Consider the following 23359-nt stretch of genomic DNA (forward strand, 5'->3'; position numbering starts at 1 on the left):
CACACAGGCACCGTCGTCTTATAGTGACGCATCATGCACCAAGTATTTAGCCAGCCGGGACCACAAATGTTTTATAAAAGAAATCCATATTAATACATTTATATCTTATAATCCGGCCAACCCTGAAGACAATCCCAGTCAAATTATTTTCGTGACTTTACAATGTAAAGGAAAATGGCTATCTGACAGAGAAAAAAATGAAAAAGCAACATTTCAGGCTTGAGAATTGACAGATATCGTGACACTTGGGTAATCACAAGAAAGTATGACGTGCCGAGTTCGAGGCTAAGCCCGAGTGTTGCAGAAGAATCCGTCATTACAACACGCGTCCATCGGTTAGAGGCGGGTCTTGGGATAATGTTCCGCCTTTGAATTAATGGAACACTTTTGAGGAACTACGAAATCAGTTACTGGCGTGAATCAGCCGATAAGCTTTAGAGCAATGGATAATATTCTCTGGGTGACATCATTCGTATTTAGTGTCTTAACTGGTATATTTTTTCCTTATTTATTATATTAAGTTTTCATAATCAAAATTTTCTCAACAGATACTTGGCCATGCAAAATTCGAAAATTTCGTTGCTTTTAGAGGATGTCCTATTTTTAGAAAGATTTTTTTCTAATAATTCTATGTTGGTGTTTTCAAAGTACCAAAGACAATGATAAGAGTGCCAATTCATGAAAATATAGGGCGGGGGTGTGAAAATTGTTTATTATGATTTGGTGGTAATTCTGTGTTTTTCCTAGTAATTCTGTGTTGGTACTTCAAAGTACCAAAGACAATGACAAAAGTGCCAATTCATGAAAATATAGGGCGGGGGCGTGAAAATTATTTATTATAATTTGGGGACAATTTGTTTTTTTTTCCTGTAACCAAAATAAAGAAAAAGGTATTATTCTATGAAAATGCCAAAAAGTGCTCTTCAAAATCATTGCGGGAGAGGGCAAAAAATTGTTAAATTTATAATGATTAGCCACTTCTGAACGGTATATGCCAAAAAAATAAAAGTAGCACCATTACATTCCTTATTTATTCCCGATTCCCAAATATGTCCATTTTTTTTGACAATATCCCCTCCCTCTACGGGTCCCATACACAGCCCTAATAATATATTTTCCGTTAATTGAATCTCGTGATACGTCAGGTTCTTTATTCAAGCGGATTTCTGCAGTCTCAACTTGCAGAAACTAATCATTTCCGATGCAAATACATGTTAAATTTGGATTTAAAATGCAATCCCGACTGTAGAGGTAAGTTTGTTTCCTAGCTATCTGAACAATCTGCTAATATTAACTTTTAACAAAATTAGTTTTTATAATAGTAATTAAAATTTACCATTATTTGCCAAAAAAATGTACATTTACATATAGTTCAATGGTTTTTGGTATTAGCGGCTCCGAAAAAAAAAAAAAAAACGTGGATTGAAAACAGCAAAATGTACTATATGAAACTTAATACATATACGTATATATCTTTAACATCGCAACAATGACGAAAATGTTAAGCTGCCCTAAAAACTTCATAATTTTGAAACAACTAGACGAACAATGAAAGTCGAAGTTGGTAATAAAATAAATTAGGGCCTACTCAGAAGGAAACATGCTAAATAAATAAAAATAGGGTATATGTTAATTATATTGTTAATTATGTTATGGAATACACCTAAGAAGTGAAGTTAGGTTAATCCTAATGAAATATGCCAAGATACAATAATAATATAATACTTTAGAAGCAAGGTTATGGAGATAATTTTCACACTTCAACGTTGCAACAATGACGATAATTTGGTATTGCCCTAAAAACTTCATAATTTTGAAACAAACAAACGAATAATGAAAGTCGAGTTGGTAACAAACAGATTAGTGTATCCACAGAAGGAAACATGTTAAATAAATAAAAGTAGTACCATTAGATTCCTTATTTATTGCTCTTTTCAAATATCATATTCGCACTTGTAACATAGTAAAAACACAGCCCCCTCCCCGCATGATTGTTACATGTTTGGCCTCAATATATGTACAAAAATAAAAAAACAACAACACTAGAACAATGAAAATTTCATTTATAATCTCGATATACCTATTAATCAGATTATCATGTTTCCTTCCATTGTTACTCTCATTTTTGAATCATTTCAGATACAATTTTGCGCACAGTTACTTTGTAATAGTTCAGGCGAATTCATCGAGTCCCTCCTACCCTCCCCTCGAACTTAATGCTTTTGACGCAAATGAATATTTTTAGGGAGACCTCCCTTCCAACAGACTTCTTCCAATAAATTTTTGGTTGATAGGTAGGCCGTTAGAACTTTTTTTAGACTAGAAAAATTCAGCATGCTGGATCAGGGCACAAAGTGGGTCTGTTACTCATTAAATTCCAAACACTAGCACCCTCCCATCAACATGTTTATAGTATACAGGTTACATACTGTACCCTATTTGGAGCAGGACCATGCAAGGATTTTCAGTGTATACCATAGTAGGCCTAGGGTACCTCCGGTAACCTAGCTTAAGCTACATCCTAAAAGTCCCTCCCTCTGATTCGTGGGCCAGGAGCTCTAGCCAAAATCTACCTGAAACTGTAAGACAAAGTAGACAGGAATATATTCCTTTTGTTACCCTCTCCTTCAACAAAAAGTAGGCCTATATTAGCAAAAAAATGAGTGTAGTTACGCAATGTTGAAGATTATTTACCGTTCATTAGTTTATTCATTAATGCCCATAATATCTGCAAGTTTAAGTTTCTAATAATTTTAGCAACAAACATAACATAAAGGCATATTTCAAACAAACAGGTATATTTTTATAAAATTAGCTTACAATTACACAATGTACTCATTTTGAGTAGTCTTCATTTGCCGTTTTTTTAAAACATCATAAATATTATTTTTGTCTTACATTATCTTTTACACCACAACAACACTAACAAGATAATTCCCACACTAATTAGTCGCATCTATATTAAGTCTGAATGGTCCATTTCACATAAAAGAACTATGAGAAATTCTAATCCACATATGTAATGTTCAAACATGTTTTACAGCTATTAACGTTCAACCGCTAAAAGCATGGGACAATCTGTACAAATTCAGATATGTTAAATGCGTTCCGTCATCTTAATGCCCCTTCTCAATCTCTCAGTGGCCCCCTATAAAAGAAGATAAGCCAAAGCTTTTAGACTGATGAATTATGTCGCGGCAATTCTAATCGCTTGTTTATGGTTTGGCTTTTCACTTTAAGGATAACTTCGTTGTTTTTGTCTAGTTTTCTTTTAACTGGCCTATGGTAGGCTAATATAGAGGTAAAAGCTTTTTTAGCTTTAGGCTGATTAAACATGTTTAAGGCTGCCGTCGGTTATTTCTTCTTTAAGTGCCGTTCATAGTGTAATTAGCTATCGCCTAGATCTTGGCTAAAAATCTGTACCCAGTGCTTCCAATGTCCACGAGTTTTTTTTAGGTTTCCCCGGAATCTCTCGGAAATTATTAGGTACTCCAACATCTACAGAAAATTAACATTAATTAGTATTTTGGTTATTATAGGTGGACTTACACAACTAAATTAGGACTCAGGCCACAAAGGCCAATTGCCTCCATATCCAGAAAAAATTATAGCACCCAAAGCCGCTGGGGTATAGGCGCCCCTTCTGGTGTGGTATTTTGAAAGAAGGCATTTCCGCCTCTTTTATTCTTCCTTTGTAGAAAAGCCTTCCTCTTACCGTCGCGGTGTCCATTATTGTTTTCTCTTCATCCAGAGAACTACGCCCGCTAGCTTCAAACCGGCTTGAACATGCAAGACGTCCGTCAAAAGAGATTGCCAGTCATCGGCGTTAAGCAGAGCTTGATCCTTGGATCTGGTGCTAGCAAGAGAACTTCTTTCTTCCACCTTGGATTGACCCTCAGGGGATCTTTTTCTGCACCACGGTTTGCGCGTCATTCATGTAGGGGGATTGACTCCCCAGCTATGATTTCAACAGCCATCACTGGCTTTATTCCATCCAATTTTGGCAGTGTTCTCCACAAAAGACCCTGCCTCAAGGTCACAAACTCGATAGGAGGGTCAGTTGCGGGATTGAGACTAAAAGTTGCATTAATATGTCCCTATTTGTGCCTACTATTGTCAGAGACACCACGATAACGTCGCCTCCACCCAAAAAAAAAAAAAAAAAACAAACAAAAAACAGTCCACTAGTCAATACCAGTAACCAGTACTTCGAACGTCATAGGATTTTTCAGGGTTTCACCCAATTCCCGTGACAAAAAATTAGGTTATCTAGGATCTCTACGAAAATTAACGTTGAGGAAAATATTTATTTACATTTTGTGCTAACGCTCGTGTATTTACAAAGGCTAATGTTTAACCTGATTGTTTTTTAGAGAAATTTGAGGAAAGATAAAGCAATGAGAGAAATTAGAGGAAGCAGTGTCATTACTGCTTATAGGTTATTTAGAATTATTTCCTTTCAAAGTTTTTTAGTTAGTCTCTACTTTCATTTGCACAGACGCGTTTTCTTTATTCAATTTCTGTTTATTTGTATATATCTCGTTTCTGGCTGTCTGTTAGTTGCTAGGGGAGAGGGAGAGTGCCGTCTCAACATAGTCAGCTTATTAATCCATTTGTAAATTGTGTCAAAAACTAATTTAGTTTAGCTAATTAATGAAGTGGAGGTGAGAAGTCTGTTAGAATTTAATTTCTTGTGGTTAAAAGTTTTGGGACTGTCCCCTACTATATCAATGGAGTCTATTTGTCCATTGATATAAAAAAAAAAAAAAAAATATTCCAAACTACTGAAATGCGTCAAACTCTAGCTGAGTGGAGGACATGTCTATTCCACTCGTCTTGAATATTTAATGACAAAACAACAAGTCTTTTCAACTGAAAGTAAGGAGCAACATTAAAACTTCAAATGAACAGAAATCATTACGTGTACTAAGGGGATTGCTCCTCCTCACCGCCTCGCTCTTTACGCTAAAGTCTTTTAGTACTTTTAAAAAAGCTTCTTATTGTTCTAATTAAAAGAACATTGTGTTTCAGGAGTCATTCTTAAAGAATTGGAACAAAGTTCAAACTTCAGCGTAAAGAACAAGGTGTTGAGGAGGAGCAATTCCCCTTGTATATGTAATAATTTCTGTTTGTTTTAGGTTCTAATGTTGCTCCTTACTTTAAATAATGCCATAAAATCTGGCTAAGTCTCCACGGAAAATCCCTCCTCCTAACTGATTTATTCTTTAGACCAGTGGTTCTCAAATTGTGGTACGAGTACCCCTTAAGGGTACTCGAAAAATTTTAGATGGTACACGGCCAGCCAACAAAAAAAAACAAACAAAAACAACCCTTTAACTCTAGGACTGCTAATTTTATTCATATTTTAGCTTTAGTTTACTTAGTACCGGCAGGTGAGAAGGGGTACCTAAAATGTTTTGGGATAAAAAGGAGTACAATGTCTAAATAAGTTCGAGAACCACTGCTCTAGACAATTCACTCCTAGTGGAAATTTACCCCGTACGCTTATCCTTAACATATCCAAGCGTAAAATGGAATCAACAAAGAGAAAGCAAGACATAAGAACAATCTCGTATAGGAATTCTGTCAGTTTTCAGCAGCGTAAAATTTCCCCTGAAAAATGCATCCCTTGGAAACTTCCCTCCCGACAACCAATTGTCCACGTGGAAAATCCCACCTATAGAAAATTCCCCCCCCCCTCCTAACCTGAAAAATGTATGATTACTTTCCAAAAGAAAATACTGGACGTAAACAACGGGCAAATTTTGTAACTTAAAGACCTTTCTCTAGCGACTGTAGGTGGTCAAGAAATCTCCTGAGGTGTCTCCTAAGAAATCGGCCTTTCAACTATGTTGAACAAAATGGCTATCACAAAATTTTGATCAGACGATTTTGAGAAAAAAGGCCATGGGAGGGGTCCTAGTTCCCCTGTAATTTTATTGGTCACTTAAAAAGGATACTAGAACTTTTAATTTCCATTCGAATAAGCCCTCTCTTGATATTTTAGGACGACTGGGTCGATACGTCTCTCCTGGAAACAAAAAACAAACAAGCAAATAAAAACGCATCCGTGATCTTTCTTATGGCAAAAAATACAAAATTTCACATTTTTGAAGATAGGAGCTTGAAACCTCTACAACAGAGTTGTCTGATACGTTGAATCTGATGGTGTGACTTTCATTAAGACTCTTTGACTTTTAGGGGATGTTTCTCCTCTTTTTTCGAAAATCAGGCAAATTTTTCAGGCTCCTAACCTTTGATGGGCAAGAATAAACTTAACTGAACTTACATATTAGGAATCAGCATAAAAATACGGGGCTTTTCCTCCTCAACGCCCCGCTCTTTACGCTAAAGTTTCTTACTGTTTTAAAAATAGAGTTAAGAGAAAGAGTCAAACTTTAGCGTAAAGAGCGGGGGGGTTGAGGAGGAAAAGCCCCTTTCATATACGGAGTAATTTCTGTTCGTTTTAAGTTTTAATTTTGCTCGGTACTTTCATTTAAAAAAACTTGTTTTTTTATTTAATTACTATACAAAGCGTTACTAAGTCACCTAGTGAAGAGGGATACGGTTCAAACTATTTTGTTCTTTGTCCACATCGAGTAGAATGAATATTTTGAGATGGTCAGGGGAGGGCTTAATCAATCGCAAATCAGAAGATCTAGCCCCTCTCTCCTTTATTGGCCAAAATCGATGGAAGGCCAGCCAATTTTCCTGTCAATGCCCTTTGTAACCCTGCATGCTCCTATAACTATGTATAGCATTACATAAAAAGTTCATAGCATCTTAACTTATTTCTAATCTTTAATAAAATGTCAGAGGCTTTTTAATATTGGTTCAAATGCTTTTTTGTTACTGTGTAGACTTTTTGTTACGAGGATAGCAATTCAAACTAGGAGGGGGTCACGCTATCCTTGTTATCTAAGAACAGTAAATCCAACTAATTATCTGCCCGTCTCATACTCATGAGATGGAGGGAATAACTGAATAAATCCGATTAACCAGTCAATCTGGACATTTGCATGCTCCTAAATGGACGTCAAAAAGGAAATGATATACCCCCAAAACAAGGTGTTTTGGCCAAAACAAGTTGTAAAATGAGCTATACACCTATTATTAGTCAAGCCATTAGAGGTCGTTATTGTAATGGTAGGTTATACCATCTCTCGGCAATGACACGGCGTAGACCGTAATGTGACTAAATCGCAACCCTATTGTGATAGTTACCCTATAATTTTCTATCTTATGCAAATGCCGTCCATCGATCGCGAACTCACATTTTGAGCATTTTCAGAGTACCATGACACGCAAGTTTGAATACTGAAGAATTTAAAGCGGGAAGGGGGCCTTTAAGCCAGTGTCCCTCTGTGTATGAAGAATTGCAGTATTTTTCATTTATAATTTCTTATATTTTCCATATCATTTACCTTTTTCTGCATTTAAAAAAAGTTGCGCCCCCCCCAAAAAAAAACAAATCCGGCATAAGTGGCAGGTTTTTGTTGTGGTCTCATCTAACATAATGAGACAGTTAAAAAAATACAATGGAAATAAAAGTGAAATTGAAACTTAAAACGAACAAAATTATTGCTTTCCAGTCTCTAGTAAGTTCATAGTAAGGAGCCGTAAGTAAGGAGCGTCTCGTGCTAGTAGTAACCAAAACTCTATAAAAGGAGTTTTATCTGTAAAACTAGTTCAAATAAACTGACTCGGGACAACTCTTTATTTTGCAGAAATATACAAAACTGGCCAAATAATTCTAAACAATACCAACTTAATAAAAAAAGAAGCATTTGTTAGGATGGTCGAATTAAAAAAATGGTAATAAAACTGGAGATTTTGGGGAGATGTGGATGTAGTACATTGCGCTTAAATATATTTTGATCTATTGGCTGCCTCAGATTTTTTACTGACCAAAACTTGGACCTATTTGGTCAATATTGTTGTTTAATGGCGAAAATGGCACTTTTTTGGGGCACAGTTTTATTTGTGACTTAAAAAATGGGGTTAGAACTTTGAATTTCTGTTCAAGTGAGTCCTATTGCAATTAAATAAAAAAAGCTTTTTTTTAACTGAAAGTAAGGAACGACGTTAAAACTTAAAACGAACAGAAATTATTCCACATATGCAAGGGGCTGTCCCCTCCTCAACGCTTTGCTCTTAAAGCTAAAGTTTTACTCTTTGTCAAAACTCTACTTTTTAAAATAATAAAAACTTCAGCGTAAAGAGCGATGCATTGAAGAGGGTGCAGCCCCTTGCATATGTGGAATAATTTCTGTTTGTCTAAAGTTTTAATGTCGCTCCTTACTTTCAGTCAAAAAAACTTTTTTTAAATTTAATTTCTGAACGTTTTTCAACCAATGCAGGTTCGAATTTGGCTCACCGTACATGAAAAAAAAAAAATTGCATCTTGATTTTGGCAGATTTATTCTGTCTATGAAGGGTTACCCCCTCCTCAATATCTCGCTGTTTACTCTGAAGCTGTTAGCACTTTTCAAAAAGCTTCATATTCTAATTAAAATGGGCAAATTTTATAACTTACAGGCCTCTCCCCACGGACTGTGGGGGATCATTTTACACCTAAAGACATAATTATTTGATCTTCAAATTATTCTGAACAAAATGGTTATATTGAAATTTCGATAAGATAATTTTTAGGGGGGAATGGGCGTCAATATTTAGGTATCGTTTTTGACCCTACCATGAATTTTAAAACACATATTTCGTTGTTGAGACTAAAATTATCAAGATATATAGGTTTGCTCCACCGACTAAAATTTTTATTCTCATATAAGGTTCTAAGAATCCTATATTTTTGCCTAATTGATGCACAAATCCAATATTGCTCAGCTATATTTTTGCTGACTTTTAAATCACATATTAAACCACTACAAGCCCTGCAAAACAAAGCTATTCGAATTCTAGATAAGTTTTTACAACACCCGAGGAGTACAGATATCCACTCTGAAACACGTACCTCTTACCTGTTTCTAGACATAACTCTCACACAGAAATCTCATCTCCTATTATCTAGTTGGTTTTTTAAGATTCAACATGTACATAATTTCTTTTTTGACCAGAATTTACTGTCCAAACATCAAAATTCACTGATAACTAGATGTGTTCACCCATACAAACTACCTCTGGTGAAAAATGAAAGATCCCGTTTCAACCTCCGGTATATGATCCCATCAATAGCCAACAAATATTCATTAAATAAATTTGTTGAGTTACCAAAAGGATCTTTCAAGAGACGATTAAAAAGTTATATAATGGAATCTGCTTGCAAGAACGGTTGGTAAAAATTTTATATTTTTTATTTTTTATTTTATTTTGGCCTCACTCCATTTACTCCACCTTAAATACTCTCATTAAAGATACTCTTTTTTTATTTATTGATGAAATAGTGGTTCATTTTTTGTTTGTTCTGTATCAATGAGGATTGTTAAATTGTGTTTATATGTCTTGCCCAGTAGTCGAGCTTGTCTCTCCATTTGGGCAAGTTGAAGATTTTGATGAATATGAATTTTTGAATAAATGAATCTGAATCTGAAATAAGGGGCCAGCTGTTCTCCATTTTTTTTTGTCACTTAAAAAGCACACTAGAACTTTCAATTTACGTTTAAATGATCCCTCTTCCGATATTCTAGGACCACTGGGTTGGTACAATCACCCCTGGGAAGAAAACAAAACAAAAAAAGCAAATAAATACACATCCGTGATCTTTCTTCTGGCAAAAAATACAAATCCCACATTTTTGCAGATAGAGGCTTGAAACCTCAATATTATGATTCTCTGACACGTTGAATTTGATGGTGTGGTTTTCGTTAAGATCCTAAGACTGTTAAGGGATGTTTTCCCCTTTTTTCGACAATAAGGCAAATATTCTCAGGCTCGTAACCCTCGGTGGGTAAGATTAAACTTAATGAAACTTAAATATTTGAAATCAGCGTAAAAATCTTATTCTTGGATGCACCTATTGGTATCAAAATTTTGCTTTTTAGATTTACGGTTACTAATGAACCAGGCTACTCCTTACTTACAGTATTTACCACGAACTGTTGGATACCTTAGGTTCAGTTCAAGCCCCCTGGGAAGGAAAACGAAAAATAAGATGGACACACGGACGCCTTACCCATGCTAATATTTGACTTCCCTCAGTTTTAATATGGGAGCTGCAAAACTCTTGTTTTATGGGTTTCAACCACCTAAATCGAAATTTTCAGACATTGTGCTCATTGTCCTGTGGTGGCCAACATATGTTTTTATACATTTTTGCTACGTTTTTACGAGGCGGAAAAAATACTTCAAGGGTCCAAAGCCCCACCTGGATAGATGCCCCCGTTCACAACGTCCGTTAACTTTGGCTCTGTCACAATCTTGTAACGTCCAACGCCAGAGTAACGTCATACGCCAGAGACCTGAAGCTGTTATCCGCCAAACAGTTCTTTAGGTGTGCATTATTGAGAAATCCTCATTCCAATTCATTCTTAACTTTCTACAGCCAAGTTGAGGAATAATTAGAATTTACTAGTCCAGCAAGTTGTTATCATTCCTCAACTTGCCTCGACAGGGAATGAATCATTCACTGATACTCTATATGAAAAACGGATTTTCATTATTGGTTACGATTGTGAATAATTTTCTTAAATGAAGTTTCTGGCTATGGTGATACTAATGCTGCAGTTCTCGCTTTTTGATTTGACACCATCTTTGCGGGGGTATTGACCATTTTCCGCAATTCTCTTAGGTTTATTTTTGCAACGAACTACTGCCATTAAGATTAATCGAAATGATAATTCATTTCGTCATTTAACCTAAATTAATCATTTATCATTAGCCTAATTAATCATTATTACAAATTATTAATAATTATTATTATTAATTTTTTATTATTTATTTTATTATTATTATTTATTATTATTATTATTTATTATTATTACTATTATTATTATTATTATTATTATTATTATTATTATTATTATTATTATTATTATTATTATTATTATTATTATTATTATTATTATTATTATTATTATTATTATTATTATTATTATTATTATTATTGTTATTAATATTATTATTATTATTATTATTATTATTATTATTATTATTATTATTATTATTATTATTATTATTATTATTGTTATTATTATCATTATTATTACTATTATTATTGCTATTATTATTATTATTTATTAATATTTAATATTTATTCTTATTATTATTATTTATTTTTATTATTAATATTTTATTATTATAATAATTATAATTATTATTAATATCATTATTAATAATTCATTAATCATCATTAATTCACCATTAAGCTAATTAATCATTAGCCTAAATTAAATCATTTATCCTAAATCAGGTTAAATGGCGATTCTTCCTCCCTTAACAGTTTTTTCCAAAACGTGTTTTAAAATTTTGATAATATGGGATACGGTTCCTTCTTTATTTGGTTACCACTACGAGAGCAATCATGAAAACAGGCCTTTTGTTTATCTCATTACATAGTAGGTTTCATAAAAATTGTGACAAATTTTATGAGTCATTTTGCTATATCTTCTCTGTTTTGGCTGTCGGACCAAGTTAAAACTTTCAGGGAAAGCTTCGTGGGAGGGGGGACTCTGCATTTTATGTTGACAGAGGGGGGCAATTCTTTTCCGATACTTTTTAGCGGATAGTCCATTTTTGATATGATAACATGGTATTTCAAACTTTGGTTTGAAAAAAAATTCTTTTTCCTTTTTATGTCTGTCGTCCAAATGACTTTGCTGCTGGCATTTATATGTTTGAAATTATTTTGATTTTTTAGAGTGGGTAGATGAGTGTCCAATCCTAGGGAGGGAATTCTTCCTAAATTCCTCAACACCTATCTTGTTATGCCGATGCTTGAAAATATTTATCAAGCAAATATATTACCCATGCTTCTATAGAGTAAATTGTTTGCTAAGAAAATGCTTTGTGACTTCTAATTGAAATGAAAATGAAATCAAAAATGTAAATAAATTTGCTCGAATTAATGTAAAACTTATTGTAGCAAAAATAAAAAGTAAAACACACTATTTCTGAAGAGCTTAAGAATCACCCTGAGGGGAAAACTCTTGGGTGGTTTTCGATAGAATAGGAAATTAGTTTTCTCATCATCACCCATTCAGCGCTAGGAAACGGAAGGAATCAAAATTTAGCCCTCTGGGTAGCCTGCCCATCAATCACCATGTCTTTCTTGACAGTTCGACTTAATTAACGCTTGATTGAGCTGTACTACATAAAGACAGGTAGCAATAGACAGTATTTACTGAGGAAAAAGGCCTTCAGCATTTACTGGATGTGTTATAATGTTTTTCGTCTTGACGCTGCCGGGATGTCGCGTCAGAAAAAGCGGCTTTCTTACTGCATGCGTAATTTTCTGTGTCAGGTGCCAAGTAACCATAGAGTAAAGTACACTGTTACACACACAAACATGTCCTTTCGAACCAGACTAGAATAAAATCATCATAATCATCATCTTAAACGATTAAAATTGCCATAAATAATACCAAAAATTCAAAGTGGAGATGGGTCTGATCAAGCGTGAAAGGCTTTCTAGGTAAAGTTTCTAATATATTTTCAAAATGCATTAATTGATCATCCAAAATTGATATTTTGCTGCTACTCAATCAAGGACACACTGGAGGGGGTGGGGGTTCAGACCCTTGCCCCGCTGAAATCTTTAATGTTCTTGAATTTTTGGGCCCTTTTTATTCTAATCCTCAAATACAATTTGTTTTTTATCATCCCCCTTAAATTTCTATTGCCCCCTCCCCTCTGCCTACGAGCCTCGGCTATTTTGACTTATCTGAAACATAAATTCCATTTACAGTTTGAGTCTACTCGGCCCTGCCTACATTACCAAAAAAAATTTGCTCCCTAAAATATCATAACGTAACGTCTTAAGTTACGCTAGTGTAAAAAGTTTTACGACGAATGTTGAAGAACTCTTATTATGTTTTTCGTTTTAAGGCTGCCGTGTTGTTGCTTTGTTAACAATACTGTTTCTGCTTATCAACCTCGGAAATGGAACAACCATCATACCACGATAGGACCGTGTCATTGCTTACCGCTTACGAATTTCAGCTTACGGCAGCTTTGTTCTGCCCTGTTGTTGCTTACCATGCTCTTACCAAACGATAGAATCGTGTTATTGCCTAAACCCATGCATGGCCTTAAGATTATGCGTAAATTCTTGAATGGCACGAAAATCCTTCTCGAATACAATATCAATATAAGCTCGAATAGCTATACAAACTAAAAAAACAGTATTGTTTTCCATTTTTTTTAACATTGGCAAGAATGAAAGGCGGAAGGGCGTTCAAGGTGATTCTCTCCTCTCACAAAAGAACTAGAAAATCTACCTTATGTGTTTTTTTGCATATTTTTCATTTATAAATATTGAGTAAATGATTCAAGAACACAATAATATGGTTATCATAACAATAGTCAGGTATTCTTAAAATTTTGCTGCACCTTATAATTTTAACTGCTACCCCCCCCCCAAAAAAAAAAACAAACAAAGAAATGCTTTGGATGCGTGCCTATCTAAAAAGATCCGCTATTTTAAAGTCTTTACTTTCTCCTTTTTAAATATTAGTTAAAATGACATTTTAATCAAGCCGCCCAGGAAACAAATATTCACGGGTGAACATTTCAATTGTTCACCTATCGGCATGACAAGGTGTAAAATTGTAAAGTTGATTGTGTTGAAATTGCATGACAACGCTGTTTCACTTCATTGCACTGCTTTATTGACCTGTTTAGTATTTTTGGTTTAACCGCTGGAAATATCTTTTTAAGCATTTAAGTCATGTTTCTAGTTTTCTTAAACGTCGTCTGCGTAATTTCAAAAGTGACTATGAGATACTTTATGTCTAAGGGATATCTAGTCATCCATTTGTTTCCTGGGCGGCTATATATATATATATATATATATATATATATATATATATATATATATATATATATATATATATATATATATATATATATATATATATATATATATATTCCCCTTTTTTATCTAGTCGGTGGAGAATTTTGATTCTGACGTCGCAAGCATTTTTTTAAGTTTTATTAAAATTGCTGCTGTGGTACCCTTGAATCTAAGGTAAAATTAGGGAAACGTAATGTGAATGCTTAATGTGTTTTGTTTTTTATTTCGGATAGTCCGTTGTTCTGCTGCTGAGACGGTCCACATAGTTTTTTTTTGTGCTGCGTACGGTATCTGGATATACCTAAAAATTGTAAAAATCGTAAAATAACGAGAACCTGAATCCATGAGCCCCGTGCCTCAGAAAATATCAAATCAACAAGGACAGTGAAATATTGTTGTTTAAGTTGGTTATACTGAAATTAACATTAATATCTTAAAAATCAGAACTCCAACTTTTAAATGGAAAAGACCAACATATACATGCACACAGTTTTCGGTAATAGTGGAAATTAAATAATGAAAAGAAACATGAGTTTCAATATGTCACATAACAGTTTAAGAAGGTCTAGCTGTTCTTTGAATGTATACTTACCCTGTTGGAATCAAGGTGGTATTAATCTTATTTATTTTATCGATGAAACGTGCTGTCAACTTTAGCGCATTATTTTTGTTAATTCATATTCACGGTTCAACTTGACAGCATTGATGAAAATGTGACACTACCCCAAAAACTTCATAATCTGGAACAGCATAAAAAAAAATTCTAGAAAATTGCGTTAATTTGGTATGAACAGACCTGCGTTTCACCAACAATGCTATCCATAACCCCCAAACAAATTCTCTCGTCCATATCCCCCCTCCAACCTCACCTTTGTCGTTCCACTTAAACAAAATTCCCCCTCCTAGCACAAATAAAATTTTCCACTCAAAGATATAAAAGAACTTTCGTCCTTTACATAGTTGAAGTTGATTTGTTAAATAAGTGAATCTCCTGCCCCCATATCTTACCACTTTTATTTTACCTTTCAGTTGTTTTATGTTTGCTTCGTAAATTTTTGGCCCTTTTTTATAGTTTCTCTCTCTTTTTAATGTTGTATTTTTTAATCATGAAACTAAATTTTGTACTTGTGTTTTTGTCTGGTTTATTTACTTTTAACTCTGTGAATTTTAATCGTTTTGACATTTTATTCTTATTTTTATAACCTCCTTGACATTTTGAACCCTGAATAGCCCTTGATATCTCCCCTGAATAGCCCTATTATATCAACTTGTTTTTTTGTAAAGTTTTTGTTTACTGACTCATTGATAGAAATTTTTCAGAGACAAATTTTTTCTTAAAAAGTAATTTCATTTTGATATCCTTGCTACCTTAAGCTATATTAAATAAAAAAAAACAAGTTTTTTTTTAAATGAAAGTAAGGAGCAACATTAAAACTTAAAACGAACAGAAATTACTCCGTATATGAAAGGAGCTTTTCCTCCTCAACGCCCCGCTCTTTACGCTAAAGTTTAACTCTTTCTCTTAACTCTACTTCTTAAAACAGTAAGAAACTTTAGCGTAAAGAGCGGGGCGTTGAGGAGGAAAAGCTCCTTTTAAATACGGAGTAATTTCTGTTCGTTTTAAGTTTTAATGTTGCTCCATACTTTCATATAAAAAAACTTGTTGTTTTTTTTTTATTTAATTTCTGGACGTTTTTGAATTAATGCATGTTTTGATTTTGGCTCTCCGCACAGAAATAATTAAAACGAAATTTGCATATTAATTAATTGCAATTAATCGGAAGATTTTGAGAAAAAGGAGCGAGGGAGGAGGCCTAGTTGCCCTCCAATTTTTCGACTACTTAAGAAGGCAACTAGAACTTTTAATTGTTTACAAACATTTTCATAGGTAAAAATAATACGTAACTCATGAATTAACTTATGTAACGAATTTCTATATTCGTATGCTTTTATTGCGTATATGAAGGGGTTTTACCCTCGTCAGTACCTCGCTCTTTACACTACAGCTTATATTTTGTCCCAATTCTTTAAGAATGACCTCTGAATCCCAAAGGCCTTAGAATAAATAGTTGAAATTACTAAAAATACTTTAGCGTAAACATTGAGGTACAACGAGGAGGTAAACCTCTCATATGCGTAATAATTTTTGTTCGTTTTAAGTTTTAATGCTTCTCCTTACTTTCAGTAGAAACAAACTTTCAGATTTATTTTTTCATTGTTTTTTCAAATAATGCTAGAAAATCCTGCGCCCTCTTCATTGAAATTTCCTTTCCCCATGAAAAGTTCCTCCATGGAAATATCTTCCCACGTAACCCCCCCCCCCTTTAACTCTCCTCCCTAAACCAAAAAATCCCCCTGAAAACATCTGTACACTTCCCAATAACCATTACTATATGTATACACAGGTCAAAGTTTGTAACTTGCGGCCCCTCCCACGGGGACTGCGGGGGAGTAAGTCGTCCTTAAAGACATAGTTATTAGTTTTTCGACTATGGTGGATAAAATGGCTATCTAAAAATTTTGATCTGGTGACTTTTGGGGAAAAATGATCGTGGGAGGGGGCTTAGGTGCCCTCCAATTTTTCTGGTCACTTAAAAAGGGCACTAGAACTTTTAATTTCCGTTAGAACGAGCCCTCCTGCTACATTCTAGGACCACTCAGTCGATACGATCACCCCTGGGAAAAAACAAAAAGAAAACAACAAAAGAACAAAAAAAAAATAACAAATAAACACGCATCCGTGATCCGTCTTTTCGCAAAGAATGCGAAATTCCACATTTGTGTAGATAGGAGCTTGAAACTTCTACATTAAGGTTCTCTTATACGCTGAATCTGATGGTGTGATTGTGGTTAAGATTGTATGATTTTAGGGGGTGTTTTCCCCAATTTTCTAAAATGAGGCAAATTTTCTCAGGCTCTTAACATTTGATGGGTATAACTGATCTTGATAAAACTTATATATTTAAAATCCGCATTAAAATGGGATTCTATTGATGCAACTATTGGTATCAAAATTCCATTTTTCAGAGTTTCGGTTACTATTGAGCCGGGACGCTCCTTACTACAGTTCGTTACCACGAACTGTTTGATTCGTCGCTAGTGGTACAAAGAAATTAGAATATGAATAGACAACTTTGAACATATTCAATGTTTTACACGAGTATAGTGGGTCATACAGTAATATCCACTATACTCTTTTTAGCCCAACTTGCGGGTGGTAAGATTGGGATGTCTGGTGTGAAGAATGATGGAACAATTTCACACGCGAGTCTAGCTCAGCTTTTGCAGAACAATAATTATAGTTGTTTATGTACCGGCTCCCGCCTACAACCTCCTGCAAGTAGTATTTAAGACAGTGTGATATCTTACTTTTCGGTCTTGATACCGACAAGCAGGCAATGTATTAAAGGGTTCTTTAGTCATGCTTGTACTGTTAATCTTTATCGGCATACATGTAAACCCAAATAAATTGTTTTGGGATAAGTGTCGATCAGCCCCGGGATGTTCTTTGGCATTTTTTGTACTTTATTTTGTACTTTTTGTCAATAAAATCTTTAATTGTCCTGATAAAAATGTAGCAAATTGTAAAGAAGAAAAAGGGATATTCCCAGCCGTTGAAAAAACGAAGATTATTTATGTAGATATTAAGGTAGAAATATTGAGATGGCTAGGGCAAGTCCTCTGGACGAAGACTGACACACTGCCAAAGATATTCATTTTCGGCCACCCGTCTGGGGCTAAACAAAAAGCTGGTCGTCCACGGTTGGGGAGGGAGGATGTCAAAAATAAATATTTGAGGGAAATGGTTTCCTGGGAGGTTTTAATAGACATAAGTAAATAAAGAGTAAAAAAATATGCAGATAAAATTCCTAAATACAAAATGAAAACACAATAAGCCTCATAAAAACAAAATACTAAATTGACTCAGGCCTTCTCTAAGCAACGATGAAAAGGTAACTAAAAAAAATCACACAAAATGACTTCTCAGGTTTGAGTAGATGGTTAAGTAAAATTATAGATCAGGTTTGAGTAGAAATCAGGTGATGATTTTATTTAATTACCCTTTCACTGTTGCTTAAAGGGTCAATTTAGATTTAGTGTTTGTTTATTGATGTTCACTTTGTTCTTATTTTATCTTGGGACTTGTAATTACATATTTTTTAATCTTTATTTACTTATGCGCACTGAGGGTGATCGAATGGAGGTCTCAACTGAAATATCTGCATAAATATCCTTCCTTTTTTTAAAAAAAGGCTAGAAATATCTTCGTTTTTCTTGTTCACAATTTGCTTCATTTTGTCATACATAGCCATTACGGTCTGAGAATTATTTATAACCGTCTAGATTATATATGGATACTTTATTTTGTCATTAGCCACAAATATCAACTATTTAAAGAAATACAAAAAAACACAAAATTCCACAAACTTAAAAAAAATGCAAAAAAGAAAAAATGCAACATGAGCTAACAAATAGCTAAAATTAAATATTCAAGAAGAAAAGAAAATACATTAACACTAATTAAAAGTTGAGCCTTTTGGTACGAATAAATATCACTATAATTCGAATCCTCGATTCTCTAATTGTTCAATATTCACGTAGTTCTCTGTAAGACCATAAGTAATGGATAATGGTGAAAATTCCTTGTCAAAAAAAGACTTCAATATCCAAGTTAATGGTTGAAGCTGTAACTGTAGTTGGAGCTGTAGTATAACCGAAAAGCTATTAAGCTTTGACGAAAGACATTTCTGTAACACAATATAAAAGTCTAACGAAATAACACTAGCAAAAAAAGTATATAACAAATATAACAAAAATATCACAAATTAGAAGACTAATCACAAATTAGATGAAATCATTTTATTAAGTTGAATAGTATAGCTACCATAGGCAACTGTCTATTTTGTTGACCCTGTAGTTAAGATGGATACAGTTACACCTGCTTTATATATATATATATATATATATATATATATATATATATATATATATATATATATATATATATATATATATATATATATATATATATATACATGCATGTTACCGTGAATGTCCGAAATCTGGTTAATGTCGACATTCACCGGCGAATATCCGAAATTCCTTTTTCTCTGCTTGGATTCAATTAGCTTTGCGAATTTGGTTATGAATATATTAGAAATGACTTAAAACCCTAAGCTAACCCAACCAAATCAGACCTAACCTGTCATCATCAAACCTTGCATTAAATTTAAAAAGTTGACGGGCAACACTGGCTAAATCCAAGGATAAAAAAATGTGTTTCGGACATTCATCGGTTAATGTCAGCATATATATATAAATATATATATATATATATATATATATATATATATATATATATATATATATATATATATATATATATATATATATATATATATATATATATATATATATATATATATATATATATATATATATATATATATATATATATATATATATATATATATCAAGAAAGGGTAATATACCCTGTTCCCCTTTTTTATCTATTCGGTGAAAAATTTTGATTCTGACGTCGCAAGCATTTTTTTTTTAATTTCATAAAATTGCTGCTGTGATACCATTGATTCCAAGATAATATTGAGAGCCCTTGAATATATTTTAGTAACTTGCATTTATCAACTCACGCACAAATAGATGAAAGTAAATTTTGCTTACACGTGCCTAAACAAAACATCCATTTCTAGCGATTGTCATGTGAATTGAACATTAACCAATTATTATATAAAGATTACTACTCCACAATGGGAGACGAAAAAAACAAAACAAAAACAACTTTGAAAGTCTATAAAATGTGCCTCGTAAGGCCTTCTTACATGTGTAAGATACATATATTAATAAGAGTAATATATCTTTCCCGCTCCCCCTAAAAGAAATTCCTTATATTTAGATAAGTCTTATTGAACGAAAGAATTCAGAACCAGAGCTATTTTGTCTTCAACAGCCATGGACATTATGCCAAGACCATTTAAAACTGAAGAGCCAAGAACAATAAAATTAATCATGCAAATGTTGGGGTATCAATCTACTAGTTAACTAAATAAAACACTTAACCGAATAATTTTTAACCGAAACTCAGAATACAAGTTATTGTGTGGCCAAGAAATTCGGCGGATTTGAAATCCTCCCTACAACAATAACATCACTTTTTGGGTTTCAAAATACGCTAAATGCGAAAATTGAGCTTTTGTGAAGCCTGTCAAATGAGTTACACGCACTATTCCAATATGTGGCTAAATGTGGTCTCTTTATCAAACCCACCCCTTTTGGTAGGCTATCATGTTTCAACTAATTAATGCTAATTTCAGGAATTGCATTCTGTGCTCAAGAATTTGAAAGCGAGCCCAAATATACTGAAGTCAATCCTGGCAATGAAGCTTTACTGGAGTGCAAAGTGCTTAATAAGGCGGGAAGTTGTATATGGCAAAAGGATAGAAAGGTATTTAAATAATTATAAATATTAAATAAATCTAATAAATAAATATTTCAAAATTAAATTATTTTTTATGTAGATAGCGTCTACACCTGGAATGTTATTTTCCTTTTCTTCTGCATAGGGTAGTGAGTTTGTAAGACTACATTTTGAAACTGTATTAATCAATTTATAAGCTTAATTCTTATAATTGATTGGATTTTATAATTGCTTATTGATTGGACTTATAATTGATTGGACTAATAATTGATTGGACTTATAAGCAATGTTTTGGCAGTCAGAAATTGATTTTGATGTTTGGCTTTAGCTTGAATTTTCTTACATCTTTTGCGTTACTTTACAAATAAAATAGTTGTTTTTAACCTTTACCATTAAAAAAGAAAACTTAAGTACCCCCCGAGGAACGAGATCTTTCTGAAGAATGAGTTTTTTACTTTAATTTGAAGTTATAACGTGCGTTAAAGATTTTATAAGATGTATATTTTATAAGCACCTACATTTTGATATTTTTTGTAAGTAAGAAACACATTTTTATATTTTGGTTAAGTAACTTTTTTCTTTATACATCTTCTAGAATTTTGGGTTGGTGAGCCAAACCGAAAGAGAAACAGTCTTATTTTTATGAATTGTTTCAACACTTTGCGCCATCGTGTCGTAAGGTCTATTGCCAGTTCTTGCCCTTTGTGCTAGTCCATATTTTTTTTCATTTTATCGGTTATGTAACGTGTTATTTTGTGTAGTTTCAGCTATGTTTGTCTAACTGCCATTCTGGTAAATAAATAGCTTCACCATTCTTTATTGTTTTGTTTTTTTCATTCTTTATTCTTCGCAATTTATCGAATCCTTTTACTAGGATTTGGCAACCCTTCTTTCTTTTTCTGTTATAATTACATAGGAAATAGGGGGTGTAAATTCATAAAATGGAGGGGGCTGGGGTAAGGACGTATCCAGGATTTTTTTATCTTCTTTTTTTTTGGGGAAGTTTTACAAAAAAAAGTTTTAAAACGCATAACAAATTTGTTTTTATGTATTTTGTTACGTTTTGACAAGTAAAAGGGGGGTGACAAGTGAGGGGGGGGGGCTGAAACCTTGACCTCACTTTTCTCGATTTGTCATTGGGTGGAGGCAAAGATTTTCTTTCGACTTTTTAAATGAAGACACCGAAGAGGAAATTTTATATGGGAGGGAAAAACACCTAGAGCATGGAAATTCCTCTGCCCCCAATTGGTGCCCTTAAAAAGCAATAGCTTTGGATGGCTTTAAGTACAGTTTACGTTTTCATTGACCCCAGGCTGAGGTAATTAAGTGCTCGAATTTGAAAATACAATTTTGACGTTTTTCCAGCCCATTGGCATGTTTTCTGGAAAGTATGAATGGGCAGGGAATCCAGAAGATGGCGATTGCAGTCTGTTGATTCTGAATTCTCGACTGGATCTGGACGATGGCGATTGGGAATGTCAAGTAACAGCATCAGCTTTTGACTCTCGTGACCAGCTCACCTCTAAAGTGGCACAGCTTGTTGTTCGAGGTAAATGACTTCTTTTATGAAACAAGTTACATTTTAATAGGGCTGCTTGAATGAAACAAAAACAAGCTATCTAAAAAAAAGTAAAGAGCGGTGGTAAAGTTTGAAAGGTACTAATATTATCCTATGTATTAAGTGACGTTGCTGCCCCTATTTGTGGCGTTTCATACTCTCAAATCTTAAGGTGAACGTTGCCGGAATGAGTGGGGGTCTTAGTGGAGTGTCAAGAAAAAAAGAATCAGATTCTGACTCGTCTGATCAACCCTACCTCTAAAGCGGTGCAGCTCATTGGAGGTTAATGATTCATTTTATGAAATAAGCTGCTTTATTAAGTTTATTCAATTTGATTTTATATTTATTTTCAATGCAACGAAGATAGCGACAAAACAAGTCTTTATTCGGCCAGTGACCTATAAGATTTAATTGGGTTAAATTTTTCATATATTTGGGAGAGTTTTCGCTACAATTATTCCAATTGCTTCTGTTAAGTCAGCTCCAAGGTCGAATTTGAACTTAAAAGACAACTTTTATTGGATCCAAACAACATTTAACTCAAGTTTGATTAAATTTTATTTGACTTAATCGCTAACCTCACTTTATTCCAACGAATGTTTTTGGACTAAGCCGAATCCCATTAAATTTAAACTGAGTGGCTAAAATTTTGTCTTTTTAGCAGCCTGTGTCATAGGCTATTGGGACCTGGGCTTAAACTAAAAGCTCAAAATCTGCTCTAATCGCTATTTATTCTGATGATTAAACACATATATTTTTTGTTTATATTTTCATACTTATTAATCACATGATTTTGATGCGAGTTTTATATTCAAACATTGCTTGCATTTCAAATTTTCAGTAATTGAAAAAATGAGAAGTTTTTGAATCACAACTTTTTTTGAAAGTCTCTATGCTTCTTTCTTGTTTTACGCATACAAGTTTTTTATACCTTTCAGGCTGAAACGTTGACCTGAGGACCCCTAATGTTTACCAGCCTGTGTCAAAGGCTATTGGGATCTGGGCTTAACTAAAAGCTCAAAATCCACTCTAATCGCTATTTATTCTGAAGATTAAACACATATATTTTTTGTTGATATTTTCATGCTTATTAATTACATGATTTTGATGCGAGTTTTATATTCAAACATTGGTTGCATTTCAAATATTCAGCAATTGAAAAAAAACGAAAAGTTTTTGAATCACAACTTTTTTAAAGTCTCTATGCTTTTTTCTTGTTTTACGCATACAAGTTTCTTATACCTTTCAGGCTGAAACGTTGACATGAGGACCCCTAATGTTTACCCGTATGTAGACTAAATGAACATAGACTAAATAATCTCTTTTTGCTCTTTGGTTAAGTTATATATAACTAATATATTTATCGTGAATTTTCGTAATTTGTGAATGTCGACATTCA

General features: G+C 33.5%; 1 protein-coding gene across 1 annotated transcript; it reads left to right on the forward strand.

Annotated features, from left to right (window-relative positions):
- Positions 1-411: 411 nt before the first annotated feature.
- LOC136027612 (uncharacterized) lies at positions 412-22041 on the forward strand. The gene is made up of 3 exons (XM_065705027.1): positions 412-491; positions 20299-20429; positions 21768-22041. The coding sequence occupies exons 1-3, from the start codon at positions 443-445 to the stop codon at positions 21957-21959; spliced, it is 372 nt and encodes a 123-aa protein (XP_065561099.1). The 5' UTR covers positions 412-442; the 3' UTR covers positions 21960-22041.
- The last annotated feature ends 1318 nt before the right edge of the window (positions 22042-23359 follow it).

The sequence above is a fragment of the Artemia franciscana genome, chromosome 5 (assembly GCF_032884065.1).
Source record: "Artemia franciscana chromosome 5, ASM3288406v1, whole genome shotgun sequence".
NCBI classification, from domain to species: Eukaryota; Metazoa; Arthropoda; class Branchiopoda; order Anostraca; family Artemiidae; genus Artemia; species Artemia franciscana.